This window comes from Mus caroli, chromosome 8 (genome assembly GCF_900094665.2).
Source record: "Mus caroli chromosome 8, CAROLI_EIJ_v1.1, whole genome shotgun sequence".
NCBI lineage: Eukaryota > Metazoa > Chordata > Mammalia > Rodentia > Muridae > Mus > Mus caroli.
The window spans coordinates 113,937,497-113,950,037 of NC_034577.1; the positions used below are offsets into that span (position 1 = coordinate 113,937,497).

Consider the following 12,541-nt stretch of genomic DNA (forward strand, 5'->3'; position numbering starts at 1 on the left):
AGAAAGAGGAACACTCCTCCATTGTTGGTGGGATTGCAAGCTTGTACAACCACTCTGGAAATCAGTCTGGCGGTTCCTCAGAAAATTGGACATAGTACTACCAGAGGATCCAGCAATACCTCTCCTGGGCATATATCCAGAAGATGTCCCAACCGGTAAGAAGGACACATGCTCCACTATGTTCATAGAAGCCTTATTTATAATAGCCAGAAGCTGGAAAGAACCCAGATGCCCCTCAACAGAGGAATGGATACAGAAAATATGGTACATTTACACAATGGAGTACTACTCAGCTATTAAAAAGAATGAATTTATGAAATTCCTAGCCAAATGGATGGACCTGGAGGGCATCATCTTGAGTGAGGTAACACAATCACAAAGGAACTCATACAATATGTATTCACTGATAAGTGGATATTAGCCCAAAACTTAGGATACCCAAGATATAAGATACAATTTGCTAAACGCATGAAACTCAAGAAGAATGAAGACCAAAGTGTGGACACTGTGCCCCTTCTTAGAATTGGGAACAAAACACCCATGGAAGGAGTTACAGAGACAAAGTTTGGAGCTGTGATGAAAGGATGGACCATCTAGAGACTGCCATATCCAGGGATCCATCCCATAATCAGCTTCCAAACACTGACACCATTGCATACACTAGCAAGATTTTGCTGAAAGGACCCAGATATAGCTGTCTCTTGTGAGACTATGCCGGGGCCTAGCAAACACAGAAGTGGATGCTCACAGTCAGCTATTGGATGGATCACAGGGCTCCCAATGGAGAAGCTAGAGAAAGTACCCAAGGAGCTAAAGGGATCTGCAACCCTATAGTTGGAACAACATGATGAACTAACCAGTACCCCGGAGCTCTTGTCTCTAGCTGCATATGTATCGAAAGATAGCCTAGTCGGCCATCACTGGAAAGAGAGGCCCACTGGACTTGCAAACTTTATATGCCCCAATACAGGGGAATGCCAGGGCCAAAAGAATGGGAATGGGTGGGTAGGGAAGTGGGGGGGGGTATGGGGGACTTTTGGGATAGCATTGGAAATGTAATTGAGGAAAATACGTAATAAAAAAAAAAAAGAAACAGTATAACTTCAGAAGCCTCCTGAATTTTGTGTATGGCTATTGTAAAGACACCGAGTGCTCTCTTCAGAAGTCCACATCAGTACTAGGGCGTCTACCATCCTTCGCCTAAATCAGTTCCCTTACCAGTCTGTCTCAATGTTAATGCTTAAAACTATATTAAAGCTATGTCTTACTAACTCCAAATGTGCTTCATAATGAATCTTCCTGAAAGCCTAAGTCAAGAATCCGTGTTTTACCTACATGGAGGTCTGTGAGGCTTCCCCAGCTGCTGCAGGGAGAGGAGTTTTATCTGTAGCTTTGCTGCCACTGACAAACGGACCTTAGTGTTGCGAGGTTTATCTTTACTGTACAGAAAGCGTTTAATATCCTACCCTAAAACTGGCTGTGGAGGCACAGACCTGTAATCCCTATACCCAGGAGGCTGAGGCAGTGGGATTACCAGGAGTTTAATGCCAGCCTGTGCTACAGAATGAGGCCTTGCCTCCATCCTGCCACAGCTCCTGGTCTGTGTCACAGAGGTGTGTTTAGCATATAGACCCCCCAGCTGCAAGCTGAGGAACCCCTCTTCAGGGGCCAAGGGAGTCCATTTACATCCTGTTTTGGAGAAGATGGTGACCACAGCTGTGTGGTCCCTTTGGCCACGGGAGCCATCATGCCTATTAAAATGATCGTTGAGGGCTGAGAATACAGCTCTGAGTCGTTGCGGTGCTTGTCTAGCATGTGTGAAGCCCCAGGTTTCCTCCTTGGCACTACGTAAGCCGAATGTGGTGAAGCAAGCCTATAATTAGTCATCTCTCAAGAGGTAGAGGTAGGTCACCCTTAGCTACATTGCCGGCTTGGGCTACATGAGACCCTGTCTCAATAACAACAGTTAAATAGGACCCAATGCAAACAACCCACAGTACTTGATTCATCAGGACAATGGATCCAGAGATCTGGTAACAGCTGCCAGGCACCTAAAGGAGACTCTCTAGCAGTCCCTCTCAGGACTTGCGACCAGATGTAGTATGCGAATGAGCAGGAACGCTCGATCCCGGAACGCATTACCCAGGCGCTGAATCCGGGGACATATTAGATCGACGGACACTTTTCGCCTGCGGACACTTTTAGGTGTAGGACTCATTCCGGCCCGCTCCACCTACCTGGGCGACCTCGCACTCCCGTGCCCCACCCCGTGACACCCCCACCCCAACCCCGCCTGACCCCAGGTGAGCGCGCAGCAGACGACAAGAAAGGGGGTGTCGAGGTGAGCTGGAGCTGAGCCGGGGGCCGTGGGACCTGTCGGGCAGGTGTCTATCACAGCGCGAGGGACACTTCTGTAGGACCCGGGCTGACGTCACACGAAACCCCTCCCCGATTTGTTTGCGCCGAGCACTGTGTGGGATGCAGGTCGCCAGGGTCCTGGCTCGGATGGGTCCCGAGAGCCGACTAGGGCGGCAGGGACGGAACCAGGGACCAGCGTGCATACGAGGAAGGGCTTCTGGATTTAGAAGCGGGTCCGGGAATTTCTCTAAAAGAGAAGTGTGTTGATTCTCATCCTGGAAGGGAGGGACTTGTCTGTGGCTGACCACTAAGACCGGTGAGAGCCTCCAGATACTGCTGTAGGAGCACATCTAAGCCATAGGCTGTCCGGCGAGGGAGTCCTGAAATCAGAAATGCACTAAGCGTTCTCAAAGCCAACGTGATTATTGTAAAACCGGTATCCCTGCTGCCCTTGTCTCAAGACGGATGTAAACATACTTTTCTGATGGCATCCCTGGACATGAAGTGGGTCAGGGAACCATGCACAGCCAGATGCCCTGAATAGACAGACTGTGTTTTGCCCTAAAGGCCTGGCTCTGGTTGGACGAACTGGGAGTTAGCTCAGTGCTGACAGATGTTTAATGATTGGGCCAGGCTCATGCTTGAAGACTGTCTTAGTCAGGGTTTCTATTCCTGCACAAACATCATGACCTAGAAGCAAGTTGGGGAGGAAAGGTTTATTCAGCTTACACTTCCATGTTGCTGTTCATCACCAAAGGAAATCAGGACTGGAACTCAAACAGGTCAGAAAGCAGGAGCTGATGCAGAGGCCATGGAGGGATGTTCCTTATTGGCTTGCTTCCCCTGGCTTGCTCAGCCTGCTTTCTTATAGAACGCAAGACTACCAGCCCAGGAATGGCACCACCCACAATGGGTCCTCCAACCCTTGATCACTAGTTGATCTCATGGAGATCACAGCTGGATCTCATGGAGGCACTTCCTTAAAGGAGGCTCCTTTTTCTGTGATAACTCAGGCTTGTGTTAAGTTGACACAAATCCAGCCAGTACAAAGACCAAAGCGAGCCGGGCGTGGTGATGCATGCCTTTAATCCCAGCACTCGGGAGGCAGAGGCAGGAGGATTTCTGAGTTCGAGGCCAGCCTGGTCTACAAAGTGAGTTCCAGGACAGCCAGGGCTATACAGAGAAACCCTGTCTCGAAAAACAAATAACAAAAAAACAAAACAAAAACAAAAACAAAACAAAAGACCAAAGCGGCTTTGGAGGCCTGCACTGGTCCCATTTCCATATATGGGAGAGTAAGACAGTGCCTCAGAGGGGGACATGGTAGAACTTATAAGAACTGACGATGGCACAGCAGTGCCACCCCAGCACGAGTACAGCTGTCCACACAGGAATCGGTTTGCTCTTTCCCTATACCACCCTCCCTGACCTGTCACCCCAGGATCAGTGTGTCCTCCTCATGGGGGCCACTGTTCTTGCTGGTGTGGGTGTCTCCTCACAGAATGAGGGCCCCATGGGTAACTGTAACTGAGTCTATTCCACAAGGAGCCTGGCTTGATACCTCCCGATGCCCAGTGTCTGTCCATGGCTACCAACGTTCAGGGCTCAGGACTCTACCCCAGAGGTCCTGAAGCTGCATCAGCTCTGCCTGCTCCAAATCTTGTGACCACCCTACTGTGTTGCTTATGCCTGGTTAGCCAGGCTGACTCAGCCTTACCACCTCATGGGGTATGGAGGTGTCAAAAGGAGGGTGCCAGATAGATTGGTGGCGGCCAGCGCTCTATTGCACATGCGTGTTTGAGTGTCTGTGATCTACTTATGCTTTTCAGAGGACCATTGGCTAGTGTCAGTTAATGCCATGACCACTTGTGTGAGCATACTGTATGCACAACTTTTGTGTCCCTAAGGTCATAGTGTTAATGCAACAAGGGGGGGGGAGGTTTGCAAGTATTTGCGCTACTGCTAAGAGGGCTTCTTTCTCATGATTCAAGCTCTTGCCCTCCCTAGGACTAGAGGCCTGTATCAGGAGGGCTCTCCCATGCCCTTGTTCCTGTGTGCCGTCGTCTCTCCAGGCAGTTCTTCATCAGGAACCTGGTCTCCGGGGTTCCTTTGTGCGGCTTCCTGATACTGATGAGTTCCCACATCTGGGCACTGGGCAGCAGGCAGTACCTCCTGAGTGCTGGGCTCTCCAGCTGCTTCAGAAGGAGTTGTGCCATTTGGAGACTGTAGTGTTAGATGCTTCTGGTGTCTCTCACACAGCAGGTCTTTCTGTGTGAGTTTCTCTCTTTTCTGTTCCCTTGTGCAGAGAAAATAGATGAATGACAGATGTTAAATCCTTCCTGTTGATCCACTCTTTCCCCAGAGCACCCTGAGACATCTCACACTCTAACCCATAGGAATCTGGCCCCAAGTCTGTAACTCAGAAATACCACCCAGCGCGTCTTTCTCTTGCTTTTGGCATCTCTGACTGTGAAACAAATAGAGAAGTTGTGTGCTTGCTGACTTCTGGAAGCCCACATGGCTGTCGAGCTCTTGGCTTCTCTTGCCTAGCCCTGCTGTCGCCTGCATTTTTTTTTTTGGTGTCTTTATAGAAGTAGAAATCCAGAGTGTGAACAGCCTGGGACCTCTGAGCCCCCGTGGAGCAGAGCTGAGAGCAGCTGTGGGGCCCTCACTGCCTCGTGCAGACCCCATGTGCTTAGAGCCCGCAAGCAGCCACAAGCTAACTTCTGCACAGAAAAGTGAGGTGGAGTTTTCCTGCTATCTTGACCTGAGCGCCTGGATAGAAGGGAGAGCAGCCAAGCCCAGCAAGAAGGCAGGCAAGCAGTCATTCGCAAAGATCTTGAGCACAGAACAAAATTTAGTATTCAGACTATTTATTGATGCAGAATTTGTTTTGTCAGGTAATTATGTAAGTATTGCAAATAGTCTGTAATAACGCTGTCCTGGTGTGGTGGCACATACTTTTAATTCCAGCACTGAAGAGGTAGGCTGATCTCTGAGTTCAAGGCCAGCCTGGTCTACAGAGAGAGGTCTAGGACAACCAGAGCTACACAATGAGACTCTGCCTAAAAACAAAGCCGTGTGTAGTACATATAGCAGGCAGTGGCGTGTTGGCTTGCCCCGGCAAGCTAATGAAAAAGAAAAGTTGGTATGTGTCAGAAAGAACATGCTAGTGGAGACAGACCTCACAGAGGGAATGTGACATGCAGTCGTGCTTCAAGATGCAGAGGGAACTAAAGGGAGGCGGGGCAAGGGTATAGTCAGTCTTGTCTTTGTCCTTCTCCCGGGCCTCCTAGGATATTGTAAGGCTCTCAGCTATCCCCCAGAGCATGCCAGCTGTTGTATCTGTCAGGGAACTTTAGCCACATGGCCTGGGGTGATGGCAAGGTTCCCGTCAGCAAGTGACTTTTTTGACTTCATATGAGTGATGTCTAGTGTGAATATGTAGTGCCTCGATAAGAGACAGGTAGCAGTGCCTTCAGCCCACCATAATCTCTGCACTGATCTCTGATCCAACTCAGCTGTGTCTGCCAAAGCAGGCATGGCCTCTTGGCTCTTAACTGTGGTTGGGGAGGCTGCTCAAATGAAAGCCACAAGTGATTGGTGGGTAGGTGAGGCCGAAGCCAAAGGGCCTTAGTGGGGAGTGATGTGTTCTAACCGATGGAGACCAGACAGGGTGGGGGTTGTCATCTTGCCAGTATTATCTGGAACATGTGACATGAGGGTTATAAAGCCAGAGCAGGGGACGTTGCTAGCTAGCACTGGGGAACGGATCTAGAACAGAGCCAGTGAGGAAGTGTGATGGCCCCTCTGTGTTGCTCTGAGATGGACCTCAGCTTCACAGAGCTCAGCAGTGACCTCCTCCCTCTCCCGAGCACACTTCCTCTGCGTATTTCGTTACAACTTAGTAGTTGTGCTCGGGAAGACACACTGATGTTGTCTAGCCTTCCTTAGGTTCTGCTGAGTCGCGTTTGCTGAATCACCATGCTTTGGGACACGCTGGGAGAAGCAGCTGTGTCTTCCTGAGCAGGCTGTGTCTCAGGTGGGATCTGAGGGGGGCGAGGGTGACTTTGGAGTCCCTGCAATGCCTGTGTCTACTAACTAGTGATTTTCCAGGCTCAGAATCACAAAATCCATTATTCAGGTTTTACCTTAAGTATACTGTATTTGGTTTTTCTAACTTTAAATTATTCGGAACTTTTGCATGGTTTTGAACTCTTTAAAGAATCCAAATAAAAAGCTTTGATACTAGACACTTTCTAAACTGGTTGTACCACAGAGAGTGTTAGCCCCTTTGTTTAGGGGATGCTATGTTAAGAGTTTCTGTAGCCAGCCAGGCGTGGTGGCACACACCTTTAATCCCAGCACTCGGGAGGCAGAGGCAGGTGGATTTCTGAGTTTGAGGCCAGCCTGGTCTACAAGTGAGTTCCAGGACAGCCAGGGCTATACAGAGAAACCCTGTCGGGAAAAACAAAAACAAAAACAACAAAAAACAAAAACAAAGAGTTTCTGTAGTTTTTGGGTGTGTTTGGAGGGTGTGTTTTAAACCTTGCTATGGGCAGGGCTTGGGTGGGCACCAGATTCTCATACTCTGCACTCTCATCCTCCCCAGCCCAGCCAGTGGTTTGTCGGTGTGATGCCACCCCACTTGGCACTACCCTTCAGGCGTCTCTTCTGGTCCTTGGCCTCCAGTCAACTGATTCCCAGAAGACACAGAGGACATAGCCTCCTGCCTACCGCTCCAGAGGCCCACACAGATGGGAGTGTCCCGGTATTCATCCGTGCCCTGGCCTTTGGGGACAGGATTGCCCTTATTGACAAATATGGCCATCACACCTACAGGGAACTGTATGACCGCAGCCTTTGTCTGGCCCAGGAGATCTGCAGGCTTCAGGGTTGTAAAGTTGGGGACCTCCAGGAAGAAAGGGTCTCCTTCCTGTGCTCCAATGACATCTCCTACGTTGTAGCGCAGTGGGCCTCCTGGATGAGTGGTGGTGTTGCTGTCCCACTGTACTGGAAGCACCCTGAGGCCCAGCTGGAGTATTTCATCCAGGACTCCCGGAGCTCTTTGGTGGTGGTTGGCCAGGAGTACTTGGAACGGCTAAGTCCACTGGCTCAGAGGCTGGGAGTCCCTCTTCTGCCGCTCACGCCTGCCATCTACCGTGGAGCAACAGAGAAGCCCACAGAGCAGCCAGTTAAAGAGAGCGGGTGGCGTGACCGGGGTGCCATGATCTTCTACACCAGCGGGACCACAGGGAGGCCTAAGGGTGCACTGAGCACCCACCGTAACCTAGCCGCTGTGGTGAGTGCCGGGGTGCTCCTGGGGCCTCTCTGTACTCCTCTCTCACTGTCCTGGCCTCATTTATGGTCACCACTGAGTGGGGCCCTGAGGTGCTTCCTGGGGTGGCCTACTTTTCTACAGTGTCATTCACAGCTGTCACTACCCTGTAAATTCTGAAATTCTTGGTGACAAGGAGTAGCAGTGACCCATCAGCTTACAGTACGTGGTGATGAGGCACACAGAACAGGGGGGTCACTGGATCCCTGCATTGTCCGGGTGTGTGATCAGTACCTAAGGTTGGGATTTATAAGAACGTCCTAGAAACAGGAGTCACTTCTCGGTCAACTCCAGCCTTGTGTGTTAGCTTTATATTCTGCCATGCCCAGAACCAGTCACTGACTGTGCTCACTTTTTACAAAGTGTGACTATGTCCTGGGAAGTCTCCTTACAGTAGGAACAGTGAAGAGAAGCGCCAGGCAGCACACAGAGGAGGGAAGAGTGAATCCCAGGCTCCTGGCTCCTAGCTCATGAAGTGTGCATGGTTCCAGCAATCGGGCTCATAGGTGTGATGGGTCGTGTGCAGCATCACTCCGGAGGAGATGCTCGGCTTAAAGACCATCTCCTACCTCAGTAGAGGCCCAGGCTGTGGTGGCCTGTTGGAGCCGGTATCATCACCTTGCTGGTCTAGCAACCATGACTAGAAGGAAGGAACGAGGCCCTGTCTGATCTTCCTCCCCTGCTCAGGATGCCCTAGAGACTCGTCTGCCAGTGCCACCCCTGCAGCCTCTCATCCCTGTTCATAGGCAGTGCTGTTCCCCACAGGTGACTGGGCTGGTCCACTCATGGGCATGGACTAAAAACGATGTGATCCTTCACGTCCTCCCGCTGCACCATGTCCACGGCGTGGTCAACAAGCTGCTCTGTCCGCTCTGGGTAGGAGCCACCTGTGTCATGCTGCCAGAGTTCAGTGCTCAGCAGGTAAGGTTGGATCAGGGGTTCCTGGCAGGCCCAGTCAGTCACTGTAGGCTGGAGGGTTAAAACAGCACATATTTGCTGGTTGGTGATGACACACACTTTTAATCCCAGTGCTCATGAGGCAGAGGCAGGTGGATATCTGTGTATTTGAGGCCAACCTGGTCTACAGAGTAAGTTCCAGAACAGCCAAAGCTACACAGAGAAAGAAACCCTGTCTTCAGAAACCAAACAAACAAACAAAGCACACATTTATTTTCTTAGCTGTCTGGTGGGCGGAGTCTAAAATGAGTTTGATAGAGCCAAAATCAAAGTATTGGAGGGAGTTACACCTGAAGGCTCTGTTGAGGTCACTGCACTTTGCTTTTGATGGCTTCTAGTGGCTCTTGCTCCTGGGCCTGCAGCTGCTCCTGGGCCTGTGACTACCCCTCCCCATTCAATGCAGCCAACTCCGGTAGACACGTCTCGCTTGCATTCTCTGATGATTGATGTGCATGTCTAGTCAGGGTCACTTCCCTGTGCAGACCACCACTGCCTCCCTGTGATCCGCAGCCTGTGATCCGCACATCTCTGGCTCCTCTGCACCCTGTGGAGCCACTGTACTCTTCCCCTTCCCAGCAGATAGGAAGCAGGGTGTGGCATTGGCTGGGGGGAGGGGGTGTGGCAGCATAGCCAGTGTCACTGAGTTGTGTAGCATCACCTGTGCAGGGCAGTGTCACCGGAGCAGCGGCTCAAGGCCACTGCAGTAGAGTGGGCTCCCGCTGTTGGTGACGTCTGCTCTGGGAACTGGAAGGAGCAGTCCTTCACCTTGGTTCTTTCCACCTCTGTTCTGTCTCTTGAGACCTCTGCCTGCCACTGTAAGACACCAGAGCCCCTTGTCAGTGTCTGCAGGAGGAAGCCTGGGAATTCGAGGGTTGTGTGAGGAATTGTCCTTTTGACAATCGTCGATTTTCAACCCACGAGCCAGACTCTGTCCTTGCCTGAGATGGCAACGCCATGCTGTTCAGTCCTGTCCTGCAGACCTTGCACTGTTCATTGGCTTCTTTTCTTCCTGGATTTGAGCTTGCATCATCTGCCCGCCCCTACCCTGCCCCACCCCAGTCTGGCTTCTCTCAGGCTTTGTTCTGCAATGTGTACTCTGGTGCCACGTCTGCCTGGTTCATCCCTTTTGCATCTTCAGGTTTGCTGGTGGCTCTTCACGGGAGTCTGCAGTCCTCCACATTCTCATTGCTTATCATCTGAGCCCCTGACACAGTACTCAGTGCCTTTGTGCCGTGGTCTAAGAACTCAGCACCTGGCCTTCCAGGCTCTGCACTCGTGTGCTCTCTCATTTCCTTTTACTCTCTGATATATGGCTCTGTGCTCCCAGAGGTGTGTGTTTCCTCAGTTGTCCTCTGAGGTGAGGGCTCCTCATACAGCTCAGTGGCAGGTGACCCTGCACAGGCAAGACTCGACATCCTGGTTTACCTTTTCCAGTGCCTGGCTTGTGAGAGCTGCCGTGTGTGTGTGTGTGTGTGTAAGCTGTGGAGCAGGAAGCAGGTCCACACAATGTGGCTTGCTTACTTGACATTGACCCTTAGGTGCCTCAGAGCAACAAATGAACACAGTTTTTCTTAAAGAAACAAAACCCTAACTGTAATGTAAATGTAAATGTTTTTATGCTAAAGCTTCTTAGAAGTTTGTTGTGGGGTAAAATGCAAAGTTCACAGAAGGCTTTTGGATAAGAGGCAGACCTACCTCCTACTCGTCCTGTGCCTGTCCAGACTCCTGAGGCTGCCCCATGGTCCCTGTGTGGTTGCAGCTGAGGCTGGGGTTGCTTTAGGCTGCAGTTCCTTCTGGATTGTTCCTCCTCCCAGGCCAGACACAGATGTCCAATGGGAATGTTTCAGAGGCACAGGAGCCAGCCCCTCTGAGCTGAGCCACTGACGGACACATTCATCTCATGCAGGAAACAGCCTCTGTCAGGAGGACAGAGGGAATGGAGGCAGGAGGCACTGTGTGCTGGCAGCCATGCTAGCTTCTGACTGCTGACTGCTACTTCCTGTCTCCTTTAGGTTTGGGAAAAGTTCTTGAGTTCTGAAGCCCCACAGATTACTGTATTCATGGCAGTGCCCACTGTCTACAGCAAGCTGCTGGACTACTATGACAAGCATTTCACACAGCCCCGTGTCCAGGATTTTGTGCGTGCAGTTTGTAAAGAAAGAATCAGGTGAGTGAAGAGAACCCACATTCCTTCCCATGAGGCTTGGCGGTCAGCAGGCATAACTCATTCTTAGTGTCTGCTCAGCTCTCTCCCACTAAATGATGGCTCTGTGCATCGGGCAGCCTCTGCGCCCATCTGTCTTCTGTCCTCTGCCTGGATTCTCTCTGTGTGTCATCTACAGCCACGTGTCTGTCTACCCTGCTATCTCTGTCTTACACATCTCTGCTTCTCTGCCTGTGGAAGGCTGAGCCCAGAACCAGCCTTTTACCACTTCTCTCTGAGGCCCCCTTACACTCTACCCCTGCTGCTCACTGTGCCCCGCCTCCTCCCCAAACTTCTGGACAGGCCTAGGGGCCATTCAGTGGCAGGAAGTTTGCCCTTTCTCTCCTGAGCCCAATGACATCATTTCTTTCCTGACTTTATGTTGAAATGTGATTTGCTAACCTGAGGTGAGAACACTATAGATTACTGAATCAGCACGCATGGACCAGGTCCACATTTTCAGCAGATGTGAGTAGGGCACTTCTCTTCTGCCAGAGGGACAGGGGTGTAACCCATGGGAAGGGGACTGAAGCTGGGACAATTTTGAGCTAAAGCTCCAAGCATGGCCTGTGTGGGTACAGCCACAGTGCGTGCCCCACATCTGGATAAGAGGACAGGCAGCAGTGCCTTGTGTCCCCAGAGACTTCTGGATGGTCTGAGACAAATATGACGGCTTTACATTTTGGCTCTGCCTGGCATTCTTATGCTCCCTATCTATAAAGACACTGAGGAAACCAGAGGCCTGTTTCTGCTGGTACAGCTGCTGGTTGCCTCTGTGGACCCCTGCCCAGGCCTGTCATCTGAAACATCCTGGGGCAGCCAGTGCTTAGCAGCCAGAGCCAGGGAAGGATCACAAGGTCCCACCAAACCCATGGGACCACAGGCACAGCTGCTGTCCGAAATACAGAGTCCTCAGCAGAGGCATCGAGACTCTAGCAGAGGCTCTAGTTGGCCACACACTGTGGAGAAGAGTGGGATTGGTTCCCACTTCAATTTAGAAGGCACACAAAGGACCCTCCTTTCTGCAAGTGGCATGCTGTGGGATTGTAGCAGAAAGCAACGTGGGGACTCTTGAACGTTCCCACTGTCATTGCCGTCATCATCTCTGGTTCCCAATCCCCTTGCATGTCTTCAGCTTAGCACCTCTGCTTGTACAGCATCTGCCTTCTCCTGCAGGTGTTGTGGCCTTTCCTCTGAAACATAGGCAACCTTGTCACCTCCACCCTGATGTGATCACCGTGGTTTAAGACTCTTTGTGAACAGCATCATAATTATCTGTTGTGTTACCAAAGATGCTGCTTTAGCCAACACCCCTCTGAAAGACCTGCTTACATTTGCCTAAACACACTGGGGAAAGTCCATTTTAAAAACCGGTTTTATCCAGGTGACAGTGGTACACACACATACCTTTAATGCCAGCTCTGGGGAGGCAGAGGTAGGCAGATCTGAGTTCAAAATTAACCTGGTCCATATAGAGAATTCCAGGACATCCACGGCTGGCTACACAGAGAAACCTTGTCTTGAAACCAGTTGTGCCCCTCCCCCCAAAAGAAAAAAGGCCCAGTTTAGCCTTACCTTGCTTTTATCATAAGTTTAGATACAGAGATGGAAATGTTCTGTGCACTGCTCTGTGTGCGCATAGGGAAGAGTGTGTGTGAGCTAAGGAAGCCCCTATGTTGTGCTGC

The 12,541-nt window shown here is 51.0% G+C and overlaps 1 protein-coding gene across 2 annotated transcripts in view; it reads left to right on the forward strand.

Annotated features, from left to right (window-relative positions):
* The first annotated feature begins 2,197 nt into the window (after positions 1-2,197).
* Positions 2,198-12,541, forward strand: part of Acsf3 (acyl-CoA synthetase family member 3) — a 40,437-nt gene continuing 30,093 nt past the window's right edge. The window contains exons 1-4 of one of the 2 annotated variants that reach the window (XM_021169909.1): positions 2,198-2,303; positions 6,971-7,660; positions 8,462-8,617; positions 10,666-10,820. In XM_021169909.1, the coding sequence (XP_021025568.1) occupies positions 6,995-7,660; positions 8,462-8,617; positions 10,666-10,820 (977 nt within the window). In that variant the 5' untranslated portion in view covers positions 2,198-2,303; positions 6,971-6,994. Of the gene's footprint in view, positions 2,342-6,970; positions 7,661-8,461; positions 8,618-10,665; positions 10,821-12,541 lie in introns of both variants that reach the window. The other variant, XM_021169908.2, reaches the window with a different exon arrangement.